The sequence below is a fragment of the Argentina silus genome (assembly GCF_951799395.1).
Source record: "Argentina silus genome assembly, chromosome: X".
NCBI classification, from domain to species: Eukaryota; Metazoa; Chordata; class Actinopteri; order Argentiniformes; family Argentinidae; genus Argentina; species Argentina silus.
The window spans coordinates 31055629-31080793 of record NC_139653.1 but is presented as its reverse complement, the minus strand read 5'-3'; the positions used below and the strand labels follow the sequence as shown (position 1 = coordinate 31080793).

Here is a 25165-nt window from a genome sequence, read left to right as displayed (position 1 = left end):
AAAAGCTAGCTAGCTAGTTTGGTGGGAATATAGCATCATGAAGATAACAAAAACAACCATGAATCAGAGTGGTATCTTAGAAATTACTGGAGGCTTCAAATAGGAAAAAAATTTGGAGAGGATTCCTTTTTATCTAAAAAATAAGTATGCCATTGGCTAGGTAAGCTGTCTGTAAACCAATGGGAGATGTGTGTGATGTGCCCACTGCCATGATTGGATCAGAGAATTGAACTGTACACTGTGCCCTTCTCCTTCTTCCCCCACACCGTCTGTTCACCTCAGACAGACAGTTTGAGATTATCCAGCGCACAATATGCAGCTGCAGCAGTCTGTGTTTACGGTGCCCTCCATAAGTATTGGAAAGAGGAAGCATTTTGTCTTCTTTTAGCTCTATACTCCATACTTTGAATTTGAAATCAAACAATTACTATGAGGTTAAAGTAGAGATTCTCAGCTTTAGTTCAATGTTTTGTTTTTTCAGAAATTGAATTGAATCACCATTTAGAATTTTTTATTTATTTATTTACTTTTTATACTATAGTCTCCCTATTTCAAGGCACCAAAAGTATTGGAAAATTGGCTTGACAGGTGTTTCGGGTTAGTCAGGTGCGTTCCTTCACATCATTTGTGCAGGCATAAGAGAGCTGTCAATGTCTAGTATTGATTCTAGGCTTTGCATTTACCTTTGGAGTCTATTGGTGTCACATTAAGACCAAAGAGGCTTTACTGCAAGCACAAACCACTAATTATCCTAAAAAAGCACGGTCAGGTTACAGTTTGCTAAAAACACAGTACCTAAAAAGATTGCAGAGGTCTGGAAAATGGTCTTGTAGGTTAAGGTTAGGGTTAGATAACTCAGATAAGATAAATACAAGATTTACAGCATACCACATCATCTGTGAAATATGGTGGAGGGGGTGCTATGGTTTGGGCATGTATAGCTGCCACAAGTACTGGCTAACTTGTCATAATTGATGATGTTACTGCTGATAGCAGCAGCAGAACAGATTCATAAGAAAATGAAGTGTACAGAAACATCTTGTCTGTATAAGTACAAGCAAATGCCATAAAATTCATTGGATAGCGCTTTATCATGCAGTAAGACAATGACCCCAAACATACTGCCATAGCAACTACAGAATTTTTCAGGGCCAAAAAGAGTAAAGTTCTTGACCAGCCAAGTCAATCTTTAGATTTAAATCCAATTGAACATGTATTTAATTTCCTGATGATACGATTTTAGGCATTGCATGGACCATTTGTCGACCAAATACTAAACATTAGTACTTTATTATAAGATTTTTTCTAATACTTTTAGAGCCCTGCAATAGGGGCAGTATGTCTAAAAAATGTTGTACTTTCTATATGGTGAAACCAATCTGAACAAAAACACCATTGGATTAAAGCTGAGAATCTCTACTTTGACCCCATTGTAATTGTTTGAGTTCAAACCCAAACTGTTGGGGTATAGAGCTAAAAGAAAACCAAATGCTTTCTCTTTCCAGTACTTATGGAGGGCACTGTATTTCAGCTCAAACCGTATACCGTCCGAAACTGTGGTAATATTTTGCAAGAATAAATAAAAACTATTGATCTTTGATTTTTGTGTCAGTTAATACATGAACCATGCATGCGTTTGAAATAACAGGAATTTCTCCAGAGGAATAGTGACAGGCGTTTACTAATATCGGTTCTGACCAACTGGTCCACCTTGACTTGTTCACAATGCGCAGCCCCATAATTTTAAGCATTTTAATTGTACCCCTGGTTGTCCAGTCAGTAAGATATGAGAATCAGGTCCTATAAACGGATACAGATACTGTATGAGTACAAGTTTGACGACACCCCTAGTATTTTCTATTCTGTTAAAAAAAAGTAAATCTAAGCTAGCAATATTTTTTAGACTGGAAAGCAAACAAGCCATTTTTCTGCAAATACCTTTTCAGATGCTGCCTGTAGCTTGATACTTGAACAAATAGATAATTCCTGTTGTCACTGTGGAGTCATGCTTCTCCCTCACCTTGCAGAATGTTGTCATATATAAACAAATAGAAAATATCTATACCATATATATAGCATCAGAATGGGGAAGAAAGATGATTTAAGTGACTTTGAACGTGGCAACGTTGTTGGTGCCAGACGGGCTGGTCTGAGTATTTCAGAAACTTCTGATCTACTGGGATTTTCATGCACAACCATCTCTAGGGTTTATAGAGAATGGTCCGAAAAAGAGAAAATATGCAGTGTGCGGCAGTTCTCTGGGCGAAAATGCCTTGTTGATGCCAGAGGTCAGAGGAGAATGGCCAGACTGGTTCGAGATAATAGAAAGGCAACAGTAACTCAAATAACCACTTGTTACAACCAAGATATGCAGAAGACCATCTCTGAACGCACAACACACCAAAACTTGAAGCAAATGGGCTACAGCAGCAGAAGACCACACCGGGTGCCACTCCTGTCAGCTAAGAACAGGAAACTGAGGCTACAATTCGCACGGGCTCACCAAAGTTGGAAAACGTTGCCTGGCCTGATGAGTCTCGATTTCTGCTGCGACATTCAGATGGTAGTGTCAGAATTTGCCTTAAACAACATGAAAGCATGGATCCATCCTGCCTTGTATCAACAGTTCAGGCTAGTGGTGGTGGTGTAATGGTGTGGGGGATATTTGGCACATTTTGGGCCCCTTAGTACCAATTGAGCATCGTTTAAACGCCACATCCCTTTATGACCACAGTGTACCTATCTTCTGATGGCTACTTCCAGCAGGATAACGTGCCATGTCACAAAGCTCAAATCATCTCAAACTGGTTTCTTGAACATGACAATGAGTTCACTGTACTCCAATGGCCTCCACAGTCACCAGATCTCAATCCAGTAGTGCACCTTTGGGATGTGGTGGAACGGGAGATTCGCATCATGGATGTGCAGCCGACAAATCTGCAGCAACTGCGTGATGCTATCATGTCAATATGGACCAAGATCTCTGAGGAATGTTTCCAGCACCTTGTTGAATCTATGCCACAAAGAATTAAGTCAGTTCTGAAGGCAAAAGGGGGTTCAACCCAGTACTAGCAAGGTGTACCTAATAAAGTGGCCGGTGAGTGTGTGTAGAGAGAGAGAGAGAGAGAGAGAGAGAGAGAGAGAGAGAGGAGCTGAACTCTTGATTACAATAGAGATGAGAGTCTGTTGGCCCCTCTACAGGAGTTGGTCCGTCTGCACATAATAAAAAGTCCTTTACTCTGCTCTCAGGTTGGACATTATTGGACCTTATAGGAATAAGAATCTCTGGGGCCTATTATATCTTTTGAGCCACCTTGCACTGAATGTTCCTCTCACTAGATTATTTCCTTCCTTCTGTATATTCTTTTATTAATTGATCACATTTTCTCACCTATCCAACCGGTCAATACAGGCCTCCTTGAATAAAGGCTGTTCTTATGAACCACCACACATGGGGGAGACATTGATCACAATGACATATTGTACACAGAGCCCTTCAAAGACCTTTGAAATACAGGGGTGTGTGTGTTACTTAGTTAAAAGCATAATTGATTCAGGCATTATTTATCATGTTATGAATCAATGCTTATTACATTAGCTGTTGTGGGGACTCTTTTTGATGCAGAAAGCACAGCAGGGTGTGAGAGGCATCCACACAGGGCAACAACACCACTGCAATGACGTTCCATTAAGCAAATACAGCCAGTGTCTGTTTGAAGGACCACTAAAGGCCATACTTGTAAGGAGTGCTGTGGCAGGGAGAGATCTGCCCTCACTGTTTGTATGGTTTGGCTGCAGTTGGCTGTGTCTGTTTAGCCTGGTCCTCTAGGAGAAGGTGTGATACCACACATAACCATGGCAACTAGGGCAGCTCTTCCTACCTGCAGATCAACCATTTGTTCATCCAATCATTTAATTAGGTTTCTTATGAGTAGATAAAGGCCTGAGATTCAATGAGGTTGAGTTGTTGTGCGCTGTGTTTAGTACAGTATCATAGCCTTGATAGGCTAAAAAGTTTGGTCTATCTTGTATACAGTAGATTAACTTTAAGACGGTGACAAGAGCTGTGAAGGATGTTTGAAAAGAAAATGGTTGTTGCGCCATATGTATATGCATCTGCACTCTGCGCTGAGTTTGGAGTCATATAGCTTCGGTAGGCTAAAAGGTTGATCTAGCTTGTATAGCGTAACTTTATCTTAAATTTTGCCTGTATTGGATGTCCAACAAATTTATTCAGCCCAAGACACTGGCAGTCGCCACTTGTATCAGTAAAACAATCACTGACAGGTTTGTGTGGTGATATTTTTTTTTATTACGGTCTTATTCACATGTTATCAAATACTGCTGACAAATCATTTTTCCAAATCGTGCATACATTGTATTGGACACGTGATGTATGTAAAATAGTTTTGTACTCATCATTATAAGATAGCTGACATCGACATTCATAATCGCTTAGTTGATCGTTTCAGATTAACAATCAAAGCAGAGCAGTTGAGGTATTACAAGGGGAGGGGGTGGGAGAGAGAACTCGCTCACAGTCATGATCAAGCAAGAGAACGGGAGAGAGAGAACGGGAGGGGAATACAGCAGAGTGTGTCCAAAACCAGGGGTGCATTTTCTTGTATGCCAGTGCGCTCTTCCCAAATAGGCAATGGCATTATGATAAATAATGTGTGCACAAAACAAGATTACATTACATTATTTTATTTGTTCCAAGTTTTAACGAAAATCAATGTTTAGCCGACTGGTGATAGTAAACAGACCTATGTCAACAAATCTCACTTTTGGTGGGTCTCTATTCACAGACTAAAACCTAAAATCCAGTGTGACTGGAGCGAGATGTTCCCTAGCTAGCCAGGAGTTGAACGTTTAAGGTATGACAATTTATCCAGCCCGCTCTCCCCCTTCAAATGATCCATCAAAAAGTGCGAAACAAAATAAATCCATTATTATTATTATTATTGTTATTATTATTATTATTATTATTATTACATTGTGTGAATGAGAGAAAGCTGCCCTTGCTGAAAATGTGGCCGTTCATACCATATTATCATGGTTTTAACGATAACAACTGTAGGCTACTTTTCTATCCAGTCTCAATCCCACTGAAACCCCAAATCTCTACTCCTGTCTCGCATGTAAATTCCTAACTTCATTCTATAATCAATATGTTGCATTAAAAGCCGGCTTGTGCTTATTCGTGTCATATTGCGCTAAACATTCCCCCCGCTTTTCTGTGCTATGAGAGAATGTGTGATGACGGTATGAGAATAGATAGGAGTTGGTCCCATTGCTCTGTCCTCGTTAAAATAACCTGATATTTACACCATTTCCACTCTTCAACTCTGCAATTCATGAGCTGCTATAATAAACTTGATTTTGCCAATCTATCTTGATAAGGCAAACCATTCTCTTTGTCATAGCCTTGGTAGGCTGAAAAGGTTGGTCTAGCTTGCATACAGTAGTTGGACTTTATCTTAAATTTTGCCTGTATTGAATATCCGATGAATTTATTCTGGTGACTTTTGACGGGAGAATGGGTGAATGAAATATGAATATTATGGAGGACGGTCATTCACAGCTGGTGCCATTCAAGATTAGGGAGGACGATTGTTTTTTTGTGAGCATGGCGTTATTTCTATTATAGCCAGGGAAAGACTGGGGCAACAAAAACGGCCTTGGACATTCAGCCGCTGTGGGGGGGGGGGGGGGCTGTGCAAAGCCAACAGATCGTGTTGCTCACCGGCCCCGCAGCCCACAGATTGACCGGCCCACTACTGATTATAGCATATTGGATGACTCATATTCTGTCATTCATCCAGCTCAAATCACCCACACACACAGTTCACTTTCATAGCAGCCACATACTGCATGACTCAAGATGTTGTATTATTCCTTCTTGCGAATTAGACTTCCTACAGTACGTCCCTTTCCCCAACTCTTCGAGCAGAGTGGGAGTGAGTAAGTGCAAATGTTAGTGTTAAATGTTAAACGCTCTTTGCTTTGTGAGCGCGCTGTGTGTGTGGGGGGGGGGGGGGGGGAAATCAGGACAATTTGCCAAAATGCTGAAGGTGTTGGGATTGACATACTGACAAATATATGCAACACTTATCAGAGCTGTTTATAGGCCTTGTGTCATAAACCTGAGATCCGATCATTTCATGCTTTTCACTCACACTAACCACTATGTTATTGTCCCATAAAAAGTCACCTGAATTGCTTGTTTAACATGTGATATGCAACACAGCCCCCCCTTCACCCTCTCGCAACATTTTAGGCAGCACCCCCCTCACTGTAGCCCCTTCACATTTTTACCTGTCCTTGATACTGTATATTAGCTTCAAAAAAAGGGTTAGGGTTAAAAAAACGACAATAAAATTGCCCGATCTCATGTGAGATCATGCTGTTGGCAATGTAGTGATTACAATTCACATTACGTATGAGCTCACTATTGATCAAAATAATTGACTAAAACACTTTTCAGAAAATTAAAATAATCCGATGCTGGTTACACTGTCAAATGCACGCTGACAAATGTAAACAATTTTATCTCAACCTTAGAACTTGTGCAGCTCTTTTTTTTATCTCCCAAACTCTCTAAACCTAATTGAAGAAGAGTTAATGTTACTGTAGCTGTAGTAGGTCAGTGTTTAAAATGTTCATGGTTAAGTGATAGTACCGTGGGGTATTGTATTTCATGTTTTTTATTCTCAATTAACAATAATGGAAGCCTGGATGAATTACGTGAGTTGTAACCTATGAATTGTTGTTTCAATTTCGAAAAGGACAAATGATTGTTTGGTGAGAGAAATTCAAGATGAGGTCCTCGGTTAAACCTTCATTTCGAACAAATCATGTCTTCTTGGACACACAAAATGTTAGACATGGAATATATGTTAGGACCTTTTCAGCACATTTTTTCCCCCAGTTCTTTGGCTCAGTAGCAGTACGAACTGTTGATTAGAAATGATGCTAGAAATGAACTATTTAGAATTACAGCAGACCACAGAGAGGTTACAGTACATCACTCCCATTTCATTAAAACATGGAACAAATCCAATAATGTAATTGAATCTTGTTTTGTGCACACATTAGTTATCATAATGCCTTTGCCAACCTCTCCCGCCCCGCTTCACCCCACCCAAATAGGGGGTGAAAACCTGAAGCGGGTCTTTAAGAGACTATTCACACTGTCTTGTGTTGATTGCTGCATAGGGTGACAAAATGCGTGATAAAAACAACAAATGGTATGGGAGTAGATAAGGAGATTTGAAAAACTACATTTGCTCCAATTTCTTAGTCCTCATTAAGATAACTTGATGTTTAACTGTATTTCCGCTGTTCATCTCCCTGTAATTCATGAGCTGATCTGCTATAATCAACTTAATTTAGCCAAATATAGCCTTAAGCCTAGGACATATTCTGTCATTCGTGGAAGGAGCTAATTATCTAACAAGCTGATTAAGCAAGGCTCTGCTATCACAAACCATTCTCTCATTTTTATTTTAGTGATTACTTGGAGGGAACACCAATACTGGCAGCACTGTCAGTAATTTATACCGACAGAAGGATGGATGATTTCAAACATCCTTCACAGCTCTTGTCACCACCCTGTAGTGGCTTTCGGCAGCACTTCACATGTCTGCACAACTTGTGTCTGCCGCAGCAGCAGCATTGAGGTAGCCCATTGTTGCGATGACAGTAGGAACCTTGTAAACACTGGCCTACTTTAGCCTGTATGAAATGTATTCCCTTTATTTTGACTTTCAAGATTTTATACTGTATATTTAGCCACATGCAGTTTTTTTTACTTACTAAATGTAGTATCCATGCTGAGGAGTCTGGCAAGGACTGTAATAATCATAGCATGAGAACCCTATTTATATGGTAATAATGCTCCAGTTAACAACTGGCTTTCCTCTCCCAATCATAGGTTTACATACTGTATGTCCATCTAGAGCAATGTCAGATCCATTAAAGTGCAGCACAACCAGTGTCCTAGAGCACTCACTACTTTTATGTGATCAGCTAAAGTATTTCATGTCACTAACAACTAACATTAGTTTAAGCACTCAGTGAGAAATTCAGTGTAATATATAGTGCATGTAAAGAATGAGCTGCAGTAAGCATTGGTTGCTTGTGTTTTGCAATGGCTGATGTTAATTTCACTAATTGATTCTTAATTTGCTCTGAGTCAATGAGCTGCACATGGTTTACAGGAATAATTACACACATTAGATGCCAAAGATGGAGAAAAAAGTTTTATGTCAAGTTCGATGATACCCTGGTCCGCAGGAATTTCCACTTCAAAACTAAGGGAAAGCATTAACTGATGACTTAGTTCGCTGCAATAATGTTGCTTAAGCACTTCATTTTCAGCATGTGGCAGAGCTGCATCAAATGTTAATCACACATTATGAGCACTGGAGATATTTCACTTTCCATGACAAGATGAGAAGCGGAGACAATAAGTCTTAAATAGAGAAATTGAATGAGAATGTTAGGAGGCAAGAGGCTGGGAATCAGCTCAAATTGATAGTCCTCTTACGGAGTAGACAAAGTTAGCCCTGTTATGGAGTAGACAAATTAGAAAACTCACTTTTAGTCTATAAAAAGTAAAACTATAAAAACAGATACATCTAATGCTTTGGATTTATTTGCCAGGAATATCCCACTTGCCTGTTGTGTCAGCAGAATATGGGGCCTGAATATTTTCATTGATTTGTTTCATTCCAGGTTTTCTCTAGCTTTGTAACTGCAAAATGCTTTGCTTTGTTCAAATTATGTGTCCTTAGCATTTGCATAACATTTATCTTAATTATAGCCCTTTAGATTAAAACATTGATTATTCTTTTTATTTTATTTGGTTGGTTATGACACAATTATTTTTCTCTTTATGCCTATGTCTGAACCTTGTGTTTTTCTTACACTTTATACTGTATTATTCACAAAGTTAATCTGTCTTTTTAAACATTTACATAAACCTATCCCAGCCACTAGACTTTTCATCCTCTCTTTTACTCATTGCACTTGTTTGCATTTTATTCACCAGCTGGGGATTTGGTAGTAGAAAGAAGACAGATTGCTTTGTTCATGACATTTCGCTGTTTATTTGTTTTTGAAGCTTAGAGTTGTCTTGCATGTGTGTTCTGCTCCTGCATGGTGCTCCCTGTAATTGTGTTTCATTCCCCCCCTCCATGTGTTGTCTCTGTTTGTGGTCCACAGGTCCTCCGCTGCATTGTTCATCTGCCTCCTCCTCCCCTGTTGAGCAGCTCCCATACCCTCCCCCTTCCCTTGCAGCCAATGAGAGCCAGGGAAGGTTGCTAGGTAACTGTGCGGCTCAGCCAGCCCAGGACTCTGACTCTGAGGATGAGTTTGGCCCCAATTCATTCTTAGTTAGAACTGGCTCAGGGAACCTCTATGCTCCTGCAACTGGAACTGCCGATGGTAAGTTTGGTCTTCAAACTATTGTTGCTTTCTAGAGACAGCTATAGGCAATGCTGTGCTCCCTTTGTTCAGAGTCATAACAAAGTAAAATATGTTGAGCCAATGTATTGCCCCAGGTAATTCACAATGTTCTGAATTGAGGCCTGCAGAGCTTACACCCTCATTCAAAGACAGGATAGATTTTGGCGGAGGATGAGGTGTTTGTCACACAACCATTGATTTTTTTGATACATCAATGTTTTCCTGTATGCAATGTGTGAGGAGTGAAAAGCGTTATAGGTTTTTACAGACCAACTGATTCATCTGCCTCATCCCAGGTATAAAAAAAAAAAACAGAGTTACCTGAACACACCAGGTGAAATGCACTGCATTTCCAAAATGTAACATTCTCAGTAAGAACATGTTATGGTATTGCATAGGAATTAATACAGTTGTAATAACATATACAAAATAAATGTACTTATAAATGCTTTGAAAACTAATCCTGATATGAAATCATGCAACATTATTTGCAGTGGTTGCACAGTGGTTGCACTGTTGAGAAAGTTATTTCCTGAATTGTGGGGATGATTTTGCTGGCACCAAATGGATTCAACACATCTTAACATACAGTACAATGTGAAGATCTCCCAAAGTACGGTACAGCTGTCACCATGTTTTTTCGGTCCATGGCCCATACTTCAAATCCTGATGTCCTTGATATGACGTTCCTCATTTACACATACCATGCAGGTTCCCAGATTTTATTTGTTGATCTTTTCACTACATTACCCTTCTCTGTGTTCAGCGATGTGTGGTTAGTGCTCTGAGCTGGTTTGGGTATTATCTACAAAGAGTAGACCACATTGATAATTAAGTGACAGTACTTGTCTAACCTCTGTACTTATGGATTTAAAAAAAAAAAAATATCATAGGAACCCAGTGATCCTCATAGAAACCCTTGTTAATTCATGCAACTTAAAAAGGCTTATAGTTTAAATTGTATCAAAACTCTGAATTAAAGTTCTTTAACTTGAGTCAGTGTACAAGTTAAATTGAGTTGTCATAAAATAGGAACAATTTTTTTTTAACAAAAACATTTTGAAATGTCCCCATTCAGAACGAAAGGCCATGGAAATTTGGATTTCAGGCAAATTACTCAAAAAGTATAAATCATTTGAAAAATATTTTTTTCATGTCTGAGCATTTAAAAGTTGATTTGAAATTAATAAGTTAAGCGATTATAGGATTTCATGCAAATTCGAGTAAAGCTCAAAAAGTTGTATCAAAAGTCTGAATAGAAGTTATTTAAGTTGAGTCAGTCTACACAGATGGATGGTTGGATGGCTAGATAGATTGATCGATAGGATGAGCCTTGGATAGTTCAGTGGAGTGGGTAGAGAGTTGGTATGAAGTGTTTCAAAAAGTTTAATACAAGCAACTCAGACTATGATTTTTAACATAGCGTTACCTGTGCATTATGTCTCTTTAATGTTACCATTGTAGCATTTGGACAACATAGGGCACTCATTATACTATAGAGAAATCATTTTCAATTATTGCACTATTAGACAATTATCATTAAATATTATTGTTGTTGTTGATGAATCAATTTTCAAAATGTTTTCAATTATTATAAAAATGTTGTCATATTTGGGCAAACTTTGTGGTGTTCCTATTAAAAAGCAATAAAGCTTTAGCTGTTGGCCCATTCGGTTTAGCCATACCAGGAATTAATCAGTAAGTGGTGGGTCTCAGTTTCTATTGTATTTGATGAGGGTAGTCATGATAGTAATTGTAGGATAGAGGCATAGATAGAGTACATTAATTAAGAGTAATCACACCCATAATTACACAAATCTGGTATAACAACTATCAAAAATGATTTCCAAACTGTGCAACCACCGCAAATAATGTTGCATGATTTCACATCAGGGTTACTTTGTGAAGCATTTATAAGTGCATTTACAAAACATTGATAACTGGCTCCTGACTGCAAACTCCCTATTTGGCATGCACCAAGTGAATATCGAACAATCTAAACTAATGAGTTATGACTGTTTGTAAATGGTTTATAATTGAATAATAAACTGGTAATAAGTGATTTAGTAATGATTTACTAATTATATCCATTTATAAACCCTTTCCAAAGGGGACCTTCATGTAAAGTGTTTCCAAAATATTAGTAGCTGACGTTCAGGGTGAGAGTCACAGAAACTGTAGCAGCAGAACATTGTGCACTGTAATAGTCTAATTTGGCATCTCTCTCTGTCTGCACTAATTAATTCTTAGTAGGAGAGTATTTTTGGCTGGAAATTGGGATTTAATTGTTCCATAGTGACATTGGCATGATTTCCATAGAACAAAGTCACCTAGATGGGCATCAGGTTCAGAGGACCACTGTGGTTTGTTCAAATCAAATCAAGCTTGATTTATAGAGCACATTCCAGACATGGATGCAACACAATGTGCTTCACAGGAATATGAATAAAAACATTTAAAAGACAACAAGACAAAACATACGAGGATAATAACTATAACAGTCTCAGAGTTTAAAACAGTAAAAACAGAGAACAAGTGAGGACTGTAGAGACTAATGGAAAAATTAGGAAATTAATCAACTTAAGAAAATGTGCAACAATTTGGAAATTCTCAGCTGCTATAGAGTTAACATAACGTTTCTTGACAATGCGTTCAGTGGTATTTTTAACTGTAGGTACCAAGTACAGTAAAAAGACAATCGTGGTCAGACATGACGAGATCAATAATAGAGGATATAACAGTAGTAAGACCCTGTGTAATCACTAGGTCGAAGGAGTGGCTGCAGTAGAGATTCATAAAATCCATGGCCCTTGAGTCATTCTCATTGTCCACATGTAAGTTAAAATCACCAATGATAATAATCGTATCATAATTTGTATGGACAATAGTCAGGAGTTCAGAAAGATCAGTTATGAAGGTAGGACGGTGCTTGGGTGGCCTATAGACAGTTACTGCCAAAACAGGAGCTGGTATTTTAGCACCACAGCATGATATACAAAAGAGGTAAAATCAGCAAAGGAAACTGCAGTGTGGAACAGCCATAATACTAAACATTATTCAGTGTGCTCTGGTGTGTTTTACAAGAGCCTATCCACATGGTTTTATCATTTTTAGAATTGATGTGATTGTACAGTGCATTCGTAAGTATTCAGACCCCTTCACTTTTTCCACATTTTGTTATGTTACAGTCTTCTTCTAAAATGGATTCAATTAATTTTTTTCCTCATCAATCGACTCACAATACCCCATAATGACAAAGCAAAAACAGGTTTTTAGAAATGTTTGCTAATTTATTAAAAATAAAAAACTGAAATATCATATTTAAATAAGTATTCAGACCCTTTGCTATGACACTCGAAATTGAGCTCAGGTGCAACCTGTTGGCCGCCCGGCCAATCTGAGCAATAGGGGGAGAAGGTCCATCATCAGGGAGGTGACCAAGAACCCAATGGTCACTCTGACAGAGCTCCAGAGTTCCTCTGTGGAGATGGGAGAACCTTCTAGAAGGACAAACATCTCTGCAGCACTCCACCAATCAGGCCTTTATGGTAGAGTGGCCAGACGGAAGCCACTCCTCCCCACTTGGAGTTTGCCAAAAGGCACCTAAAGGACTCTGTGTTACACAGGAACGTCTGAGGAACCAAATGACGGCACACAGAGAAGGTGGTGGGGTTTAGCCCGAAGGCATATTTAGTAATAAAAAGGGGGAAAGGGGTAGGAGAGAGATGGATAATCCAATAGAGAGTAGTCGAGGGTCAATCCAGGGTTCGGCAGGCAGTCAGACGAGCAGGGGTTCAGCAGGCAGGCGGGTAGTCAGACAGGCATGGGCTAGGTCCGTGGAAGGTAGATGAGGGGGAATCCGAGGAAGACGAGGGTTCGTGGGACACAGTATGTTCTGGCACTGGAGTGGAGTTCAGGCAGGGTTCTTATAGGGCGGTGATTGCAGATGGTTCGCAGGTGTGCTGAGTGGAGACTGGGAACAGGTGCACTGTGGACTGGGAGGTGGACGCTCCAGCGATGATTGCCGAGGCCTCAAGGTGGTGCCAGAGGGCCGGTCAGGGAGAGGGACCGTAACACTCAGACCATGAGAAACAAGATTCTCTGGTCTGATGAAACCTGAATGCCAAGCGTCACGTCTGGAGGAAACCAGGCAACGGTCATCACCTGGCCAATACCATCCCTACGGTGAAGCATGGTGGTGGCAGCATCATGCTGTGGGGATGTTTTTCAGTGGCAGGGACTGGGAGACTAGTCAGCATCAAGGGAAAGATGAACGGAGCAAAGTACAGAGAGATCCTTGATGAAAACCTGCTCCAGAGCGCTCAGGACCTCAGACTGGGGCGAAGGTTCACCTTCCAACAGGACAACAACCCTAAGCACACAGCCAAGACACAGGAGTGGCTTCAGGACAAGTCTCTGATTGTCCTTGAGTGGCCCAGCCAGAGCCTGGACTTGAACCTGATCTCTGGAGAGAGCTGAAAATAGCTGTGCACCGATGCTCCCCATCCAACCTGACAGAGCTTGAGAGGATCTGCAGAGAAGAATGGGAGAAACTCCCCAAATACTGGTGTGCCGAGCTTGTAGCGTCATACCCAAGAAGACTGTAATCGACAGTAATCGCTGCAAAAGGTGCTTCAACAAAGTACTGAGTAGAGGGTCTGAATACTTATGTAAATGTGATATTTCAGTTTTTTATTTTTTAATAAATTATCAAACATTTATAAAAACCTGTTTTGGCTTTGTCATTATGGGGTATTATGTATAGATTGTAGATGTATAGAACATTTTTATTTAATACATTTTAGAATAAGGCTGTAACATAACAAAATGTGGAAAAAGTGAATGGGTCTGAATACTTTCTGAATACACTGTATTATCCGGACACACTTACAGTTAAAATCAAATATGGATGTTAAAGGCACAATCTGGGATTTGTTTTTCAGCACAATGACGGCCCACTACTTGTTTTTGGTACAGCTGAGAGATGATGTTGGGGAAATGTTACTCCTCTCAAGTTCATAGATGCAAGTACTCTAGATGCAAGGACTGACAGTCCATGACACCCACATGATAGTTTAAAACATATTGTTTAGCTATACATAGTTTGTTTTTACATTCTAGTGTTTGTAAACACCGTTTGTTGTATTTGATCATAGATGTTTTTCAGCTAAAGCAGCTAATTTCCTCTCCTACTGGAACAACATACTGGAAACAAAATAAAATGGTTTAAATAATTGATCGGGCTTTACAAGTTAACTACCCGAAGGCTGGAATTACATCAATACTCCAAAGTGCCCCAGCTGCCTGTAACTGCTCAGAAAGCCTTCAGAATGAGTTATTAATCCTATTGCAAATCTCCCCCTAATTCAACAGCAGCATGATATTGGTCACCCAGCAGGGACAGCAGTGTTAGAAGGGTTTGGGCTGGGAGAATGTCCTTTACTGCAGCAGATTTGTTTTGTTACAATGGGGCTGATTTGCATAGGTACGGCATGTAGGTTCCCCTTGGGCTGTCAGCAAGGGGTGGAGAAGGAAACAGAAGGAAATCCCCCAGCCCTACAGCTATTCGTCATCTCTGACCTTTATTAGATTCCGATAAAGTAGCATCATACAGTAGCATTTTGCTCTGTGCTGTACACCAGGGGGTGGGGAGCCTTCACTAGTTCTCCAGGTGCCATAGTGCTAGTACTCCTAACATCGATGTACTCCTCCACTTTCAGGACATTTCACCTACTCATTGTGGTCTTAGGTAAATTATGCTAATGTAATTTTTGGTTAAAATGTATTTTACTCTTCCACTCCAATGAGAGGCATATTGTAATGAGAGGCCACATTGAGTGGGCATGGCCCTCAATGTCTTTAGCAGCAACCACTAGACTTTAATGAAGAAGTGACTCCAAATTCACATTAAACTACCACTGCATCAGTTTCATAAATCACACATTAGCTCTGCCTAGCTTGATTAAGGTGGAATATTTTGATTGTGTTGGCAGATATGTGCGTCTGCTCAGATCTGTGAGTAGTGGTTCGTTTTTTGCTAAGATGACATAGTTCTCCTAGTTGAACACAATTTGCTGGTTTCCCATGACGGAATATTTAGAAATGGCACTTTAGAAATGTCATTACCTGTCTAGTGTCCCAAGCTAAGAAGAAAAAAAAAAGCATCTCTCCACACTATGTGTAGGGGTACCCTTCAGGTCCCTAATCCTCAACTGCTTAATGTGACAGAATGAAGAGAGGTGGTGAGATGAGGGAGAGGCAAAGGGGGGGGGGTTAACTGTGATAATTATTCACACAGTTTTGCAATAATTTAAGATTAATCAAATTATCATTCTTCCTACTACCTGTAGATGCTGAGTTTGTTTAAAGGCTACATGTACCATTGTACCATACCCAGAGTGGATTCATGTAGATCTAGATTTGAGTATGCCTTTCAGGTTATTCAGAGGGAATTACATAATTAGTATTACATAATATGAGCACAAAAGCTTATTCAGAAATTCTGAAATATCAAATTAGACATGATTGACACGTGGTCAGTTACGAAATCAATATTGAAATTCACACCTAACTTGGTTTACAGAAGATATACATTTTCTCCAACCACTGGGAAAACTTCATATCAAAAATAATGAATACACCATGCATCTGTTGGACTGGGAAGGATGTACCCCAACATTTTATCAGCACAGACTGTCTTTGCTCAAGGTCATCTTTGAACCCACGTAACAGAGCCTAAAACATTTTCACTGCATGTTTAAAGAGTAAATGCTCTGAGCAGCACTTTGTTATTCACTTGAGCAAACTCCAAGATGGTGGCAAAATTATTTTCTGCGCCTATTGAGCAGGAGCTCCTGTAAGGCTGACGAGGCTGCTCACTGAAGCCCCCAGTCTTTTGTGGAGCATGTGTTTCACTGTGGCCCCTGGCTTTCTCTTAGGGTCGTCTCCCTGGAGAGACTGCCAGTGGGGGCTCGCTGCACTGCTGAGCCCCAGATCTGAAACACAGCAAGGCTGTGTATTAGCATCTCTTAATGCAAAGCAGCATGGGGCCGGGGCTAATGTTGGCTTCCAATGCAGCATGGGTCCCCTGATGAAAGGGCCAGCACAACACCTCCTCACAGCTGACCAGGCAGGAATGCTGAGCTGGGTAGGCTTGGGGACATGGCTGTGTGTGAATTCAAATAAGCATGGCTTCATTTGAACTGCTTAATCATCTCCCCTGTCAGCAGGGAGGGAGCAAATGTGGTTAAAAGAGGTCACCCCGGAATGTAATTTAGCCGCAGACACTGAGGAATGAAAATATCTGAGGGTAAATAATAATTTAATGAGCAGCACATGGCATTTACATGGCACGTCTCTGCGTATTTTTGGAATGAGTTTCACTCTTCAGATGTCACATTCAAGACAATATTTTGCTCTCGCCTGTTAGGGAGTTAACTGGGTGTACCTACTGGAAGAGAATTCATCTGATTTCATTCAACCAGGTGCGTGTCAGCGCATGGAGACCTTGGTGTAATCATTCAATTAGATGAGTGAATGCATTGGTTGTGTTTAGTCAGGACTTTAGAACACATTAGAATAATACATTTTGTATTTTGAATGGCTTACATATTGAATATAACATATTCACCAATATCATTGATTGAATAAAAAAATAACAACACACCACAATTTAATCAATTGTAACTAGTTTTCAATTCATATATTGTTGCGCACTGAAATAGTTTGTCTTTCACCCGTTATCTCCAAAATTACAAAATTGTTTTCAATTCAATCAGTTCGATTGTCCATTAACAGTTTATCACAAACAATATTTTCCTGGCTGAGCACATTGTAGATATGTGTTCCACAGGTGGAGGTTGTGGTTCTACTTTCATGGTCCTCATGTGAATTTCACAAATTCGATTGCCCATTGAGCCCCAGGCTTGCCTGAGGCTCAATCTGCCCTGATTGGCACCTGCCTACTGGGTTCTAACCTCCTACGAGTTACCCTTGTAATGGAATAGAATTGTAAATGTAGTCTATACAATCAAATATATATATACAAATATCAAATATATACACAAGTCATTTGTTGATTGATTGTGCCCTCCTCCTTTTAAATGGGCTATGCGCCTTTAAGCACACACATAGGATCATGCAGGCTATATCATGCTAGATCATGCTTTGGACGTGGCTATAAAATAATTATAAAATGCTTCCCATTGTTTTTTTCAGACGTGTGATTTTGAAACATTAACATGTAAAAAACATTATTAAGGAAGAGTCATGGAAGTAGGGGGATGTGGCTTCACAGCATAGTGACAGTCATAGTGTTTATGCATTTTGCATGCATACAACACAGATAGATACGCAAATTATTTTTGTATCATGACAATTGTAAACCATCTGCACTCCCTAACTAAATTCATAGACCTCTGTGACAGATATGACATACCATAATTATTTTATACATGGTAGTTCAAAGAAAGACAGAAAACCCAATTGATTTTAGTAAAGGAGAGAATAGCATGCCACAATACTTCCAGTCTAGTATGTCATCTACTGTAGCATGTACAGTAGGATGATCCTGGGGTTCAAAAACCTAATTAAATTTCTCAGATGTTTATTTCTACTAATTGTACATTTCTAATTTTATTGTTGCATCAACATTATTTTGTTAATGCTGTATGATATGAATGTTTGTTCTGTCTTTCACATTCTATTTGATGTCCTCAGTAAGAGACAGAGACAACATGTCTTAAGCAGTTGTTGTTTTCCCTCACCTTTAGCAATGATTTGTTTCTCATCAGGTTATTGTCTTATTCCCATGGAACGACCCATGTGGGTAGCTGAGAGTAGTCCTGACCACGTGTTGCTTGTGGTGCCTGTTACCTCTCAAATGAATCTTGTGAAGACAGATTGTATTCCCGCGCGGGTCTTCCCCTCAGACTTTTCTAATGGCGGGGGAAACAGCATTGCCGATAGAAGAGGCAGAGTGGGCCAGTACAAACCACAGTATCACTGCATCTATTTGTATTTTTATAGATAAATGCTACTCAGTGGGAAATGTAGCTCTTATTAGTAGCCATGGGGGCTGCAGCAATGGGCAACATTTCACAAACTGTCTAGCAGGTGGATAGCTTTTGATTCATTATGTATTGAATGGCTCACACCTCAGTGCTTTGATCCGGTGTTCAGGGCATGCCATATCACTTTACTTCATCAGGTGTGACCATCTATGCTGTGGATTTGATCCACTATCCTTTAATCAGTAGACCCTCACCAGCATGGAGAGCAGAACCTAACAATCTTATTCCTTAGTTTGCATATTCTGAAATAGCCACTCTCTCTGGACACATGGTAATGCAGAAATGTATGTTTTCTATCAATGTAAATAGATATGAAAAATCAGTCATGTGTAGATGGAATCCCTTTTGGGATCTGAGGAATTTTGGAATACTTTCCACTGCTTGTTGTCACTGCTCATCTATTATTCATAAATTATTAATCAATTTGGTCCAGGGCATTGCTGGATTTGTATGATCCTTTGGATAACTAACACTGGCCTCTAAAGTAACCTGATGTTCCTTGGAGATTAACAGAAGCTAACAGTCCATAGACACCCACACATATTGCATTGGAGATAGTTCTCCTTAAGGCTAATTACAAATCTGGTGTTTGCGATTTGGATGTGGAAGATTCAATATTTGATTACATGAAGTCCTATTGAAATGTCCATTGTCGCACTATTATTTTCAATAGAGTAAAATGCAATCCTGTCTTTACTATGTGGTACCTGTCTTTACAATTGTCTCCTCACACATTTACCATCATACAATTACATTTGTATTCCCTCAAGGGGGAATCTTACCTAATGAAGTTGATTTACTTTAATTACTTTTCTAGGAATAGCTTTATGAGGGCTTACAGTCTACCCAACTTTTGAGTGTCACCTGAACATTAGAGTCTTGTGATATTGTAGCAAATGCTCCTTTCTCTCTTTCCCTTATAAGAAATGAATCTCCTTCTCTCGCCAGTTTTGGTGTACAAAAAATAAAAATAATTATTTTCTGTCCTTTGCATAGTGGTGAATCATTGTTGCTGAATCACTACATCTGTTCGGGTACTGCTGTCATGCTCTTTGTCTCAAGGACTGCCTTGTACCTTGTCTTTTGTTCATCTCCACAAAAATAAAGCTCTTATCCTGCATGGCTGTAGTATCTGTTTTTTTTTAACCTGGCTGTTACAGGGCCACAGGATGGACCAAGGGCACACGCCACCTGATTACCAACCTCCTCAAGGTGGACACAGACAGAGGAAATATGAAATGTTTAATAGATATTATGATGCCATAGAAAAATATGGTCCCAAGATTCCGTTCTAGTTGTTTATGCTGTGTTGTGTTTCTCTTTCAGATTGAAGATGTTAGGGTTATTTGTGGTGACAATTACTTAGCAACAGGCAGTAGTTGCTTGGGTGTCAATATACCTCATTTACCTGTCACAGGAATTAGATTAGTTTATTATTATTTGTTTACTGCACAACCCATGTACTCAGGGGCATGTATAATGATGATACTTTTGTCCTTGTCTTATGTTAATGCATGGGGCTATTTTTACACTGTCCCAGTATCTAATTAGTGTAACCTTGTTAATAGCTTTAGGCATCAGGTACATTATGAAACAACATGAACTGTTTGTGGGTTTTTACTCTACAGTTGTGTTATCTATCCAGTCTGTACAGATCTAGTACAAGTGTGTAGGGCTGTGTAGGGGCCATGGGGCTACATTGGGGGTTGTTTCTGGGTATTTATAAGGGTGCCTCAAATAAATGTGCCTCAAATAAATAGGGTAAATGACTGTAAAATGTGGTCACCATGCAGCAGAAAGGCAGACTCATGCTCATGTCTTTAGGTGAGAATTAGTATTCCCTCTCACTGTTAACAGGCAATGAAATTAATTGTGTATAAAACACTTTGAAATGAAACACTATTCTGGTGAGTAAGTGTAACATTGCAGAGCCTCTTGTAAAGCATAGGCCCAAAAGGTTGAGACACCTTAGCTGTTGCCTGAGGATTAGAGCAGACACTCTTGGTGTTCCCCACCACACAAAAACAATGAGCTTTCTCATCCTGTTTACTGTGAGGACACTGTCAGTTGAGATCTGCTGTTGTTTCATGGTTATATTGGTTCTGATCTTGAGCTCAATTGACCTATGTTGTGCTCTCTTCTGCTAGCTGTATGTTTAAAAGTTGTTTGCATGACTAGATTTGATGGAGACATGTTGATATATTAATGAACTTTATAACTCTTACCAAAATATCAAGGAGCTAATGATAAAAAATAAGCCTTCGGCTGGTCTATATTTCACTCTTTCAACAGTGAAGACAAACTTAGCAACAGCACTTGATCAATGGAATGAATTCCAAAGAGGTTGTCGATGGTGGTAATTCTATACTCAATAATTCAATATGTTGATAATGACAGATTGTCACCATGTAGCGCAGATAGGTAATGTTGTTTGTGAGAATATATCTGCCAGAAATGACACAATCCCATTCAGTGTTTTTTGGGCAGCAGCAAATACAAGCATTAACTAGTGACAGAGAAGGGCAGCTCTGGAGCATATGAGATGAAACAATGCCAGATAGCTGTCTATCTGATGGCCGATTAGAGGAGGTGTGTCACAAGTGTCTATGGCAGGCAAGAGAGCACATTCAGGGTGAGGCCATTTTGGAGAAGTGAAGTGCTGAAATTGTGGAGAATTTGTGAGGAATGGTGGCTAGCTTGGGTGCTTTACAGTGCCTCTATAAACAGCTTCCATAATTAAGGGCTGCTGATGTAGCCATGGCTAATTATCCTGTTAGAGCGAGCACTGCAGGCTTGGCTGAGCAATGACTGCTCAGACACTACAGTACAATTGACAAAGTCAAAATTACACAAAAGGTGCACATATACACACAGAGAACCACACAGGCAATTTCTCTCTTACACACACATACATGCAGACATGCAGCAGAAGAACCAAATATACACATCAAACCCATACTTACACCACATTTGAACCTTATGAGCACATGAGCATTCAACCTCTGGGAATCTCTCTGGGAATCTCTCTCTCTGAAAGTCAGCATTAGAAACAACCTGTGAATGTGCAGGTGTAGCAGACAAATGTACAGCTTTTGCTATAAAATCATCAAAGGTAACCAGTTTTTACCCAGGATGCATGAAGTCTCCCAAAATGTACCCTAAATGACTGAAATCACTTCTGAAAATGTTCTGAGGCGTTGGTGTTTTTTTTCTTTTTCAGACGGTGCATTTCAGAACCACTCTCGGCTCCGAACGCCCCCTCTCCCGCTCTCCCACTCCCACTCACCCAATCATCAGCACCATGCAGCCTCCATCAACTCCCTGAACAGGGGCAACTACACGCCACGCAGCAACCCCAGCCCTGCGCCCACAGACAGCTCTGCCCCTCCGGAGGGCCCTGCCAGCGGGCAGGACTCTGGCAGCGCCCAGGACAACTGGCTCCTCAACAGTAACATTCCCCTGGAGACCAGGTACTGCCCAGTGCCCACCTTAGCCCCATACTGAGCCCTACCTGGCTCTACAATCCACTACCTCTCCTATTCTATAGAATGATGTAATGATGTAATGTGTAATGCAGTAATGTGTGGATTCCCTCTAAGCCTGATATTGAATGCAGCTTCCTTTACAGTCTGCTCCACATAGTAATACCATAGTGTTACTGAGGCATGAAGCTATAAAACAATCATATCCTGCTAGGGGCACTGGCCTAGAACATGCATTTAGAACATGATTTGCTGAGAAACAAGAGAAAAGTGTTGTGTGTTTTTGTTCTTGTCTAAAGTTAGCAAGCTTGGCTTGACAGTATGGGCCCCATTAAATTTAGTCTGCTGTGTAATTATAATCACAGTGAATGTGAAACAGGTCTTGTGAAATTACATTCAGGCCCCCGTGAGCTGCTCTGTTCTGTTCCTCCATTTCAGCCCAGGAATTATTTTTATTTAATATCAATTGGTATTCTATTTTCTAGCACATTCCTCAATAAGAGGTCCTCAATAGGAGGTGTAAAGTAGATCTGTCAAGTGTTGTTGTTTTAGCGGGGATGTCTGTTGACATTTTTTTTGGCTTCTCTGATGCTTGGCACTGGGAAATCAACAGTGCTTAGGTAAAGTCAACTCTAACACATTTGATGAGGTGTTAAAAAGCTGCCAGCTTCCATCATGCAATCATCACCTCAGGATGAATTGTGTAAGTAATGGGACAGTGAAAATAGTTTTCTTCTGTTGGCTCTACACTCCAAAAGTTTGGATATGAAATCAAACAATTACTCTGTGGTTAAGGCAGAGATTCTTAGCTTTTATTTGATGGTATTTGTGTACATATTGGTTTCCCCATTAAGAAATTACAACACTTTGTAGGCATAGTCCCCCTATTTCAGAGTACCCAAAAGTGATGGGACAATTGGCTCGACAGGTCTTTCTGGTTTGTTTGCCTTTGGAGTCTGCTGTTGGTGTCTGTCAACATGAGGACCAAAGAGACTTTCAATGAAAGTCAAGGAAGCCATTATGAGCCTAAATATAAGAACAAATCAATCGGAAAGTTTGGAACATCATTAAAAGGAAAGAATGTACCGGTGAGCTCAGAAATCACAAAGGGCCTGGTAAGCAAAGACTTCTACAAGACACTGAAGAATGCTTGCCATGATTTAAGAAAAACCCCAAAACAACTGTCCCAACCCCAAAACAACTGTCCCAACTGTGTCAGAGACTACCATCAACAGAAGACTTCACCAGCAGAACTACAGAGGCTACACTGCAAGGTGCAAACCACCAGTTAGCCACAAAAACATGATGGCCAGGTTACGGTTTGCTAAAAGTACCTAAAAGAGCCTGCAGAGTTCTGGATAAAAGGTAATGTGTACAGATGCGACAAAGATTAACATGTACCAGAGTAATGGCAAGACTAAAGTGTGGAGAAAGAAAGGAACTGCCCAATGGCCACAACATGCTACCGCATCTGTGAAATATGGTGGAGAGGATTTTAATGCTTGGCATGTATGGGTTCCACTGGAACTGGTTCGCTTGTCTTCTAGATGATGTAACTGCTGATGGCAGCAGCAGGATGAATTCTGAAGTGTACAGAAACATCTTGTCAGCCCAAGTACAAGCAAATGCCTCCAAACCCATTGGATGGTGCTTCATCATACAGCAGGAAAATGAACCAAAATGTACTGCCATAGCAACTAAGGAGTTTTTCAGGGCCAAAAAGTGGAAAGTTGTTGACTGGCCAAGTCAATCTCCAGATTTAAATCTTATTGAATATGCATTTAATTTGCTGAAGAGGAGACTTAAGGCAAAACGTCAATTGAAGATGGCTGCAGTACAGGCCTGGCAGAGGATCACCATAGAAGATACCCAGCATCTGGTGGGGTCAATGGGTCGCAGACTTCAGGCAGTTATTGCAGGCAAAGAATTGGCAACCAAATATTAAACATGAGTACTTAATGGTGGCATAAAATAGGGGACTAAAAGTCTAAAAGTGGGTCTAAAAGTGTCTAAAGTGTTGTAATTTCTGAATGGTGAAACCAATATGTACACGAAAACCCTAAAATAAAAGCTGAGAATATGTACTTTAACCTCATAGTAATTGTTTGATTTCAAATCATGAGTGTAGAGCCAAAAGAAGAAAAAATGTTTTACTGTCCCATTACTTACACAGGGCACTGTATACCTCAATACTACCGTCATAGAATGAATAAGATTAAGACTCTTTACTCTTTACTCTCAACTTGTCATCTGATCTTTACTTAGTCAATCAATAACTAACTATTGTCTCGAATGAAACCTAAATTGACAGGAGAATTGCTGACTTAATTCGGCCAGGAATACAGTTAGCTACAGTATGCCTGTCTGTTCCTTTTCACACAAATCAATTTGGTGAGACGGTCCAGTCAACAGGAAAAATGTGTGTTAATTTCAGTCAGTGGGAAGATAGTTAGTGGTGTAATGAATGATTAAAGATATAGCTCTAAAGTTCATCCTACACAGGTATTCCCAGTGGACCAAAAAAACAGATGCTGAAAAGAGTGGATCAGGAGTGGAACAGGAGAGAGTGCTGCTGAGACCATATAAATCAGCCCGGGAAAAAAATATCAATTATTAGAATTCCACTGATAAAACCGAAACCATTAGTAATATCCACAAGGGCGCTGAAACATCGTCTGTCATTGTAACTTAGTTAATAGCATTATAATAGCCTTCTCCCCTCACTTTTGTGGAATGGAATGGCCTGATAAATTCCCTGGCTGGATGGGCTTATCCAAGCTTGCCACTGGAGGGGTGCCAGGAGTTGGGCTCTTTTTCTCCAGTTCCACCACTTTCTGGAAATGTTCTGCCAGGCATCCCTCTCTTCATTAAAAGTTGAATTCGCCCGGGGGCCAGGCTTGTGAGACAATAAACAGACCTTGCTAGCAGCCTGAACCGGCAAGGACCAAAACACAAGGCTTTTCTCTTGTTCCATTGAACATGTTCAGCTTGCCCGTTGCATGTGGACGGTTCATTTCTCCATTGCATTATCGTAGTCTTCCATGATTGAACAGTGCTCTCACAGGGGACCACATAATGGCAGAATGTGCCTCTAGATACAATATAATGCCTACTGTAGATTTGTTATACGTTTTCCTTTGA

The 25165-nt window shown here is 40.1% G+C and overlaps 1 protein-coding gene across 2 annotated transcripts in view; it reads left to right on the top strand.

Moving 5' to 3' along the window:
* The window catches only part of tenm4 (teneurin transmembrane protein 4), a gene marked incomplete at both ends in the record, with an annotated part of 153596 nt that overhangs the window by 29984 nt on the left and 98447 nt on the right, over positions 1-25165 (top strand). Inside the window, 2 exons of one of the 2 annotated variants that reach the window (XM_083696269.1) lie at positions 9229-9450; positions 21763-22012. In XM_083696269.1, the coding sequence (XP_083552395.1) occupies positions 9229-9450; positions 21763-22012 (472 nt within the window). The remainder of the gene's footprint in view (positions 1-9228; positions 9451-21762; positions 22013-25165) is intronic. The other variant, XM_083696270.1, reaches the window with a different exon arrangement.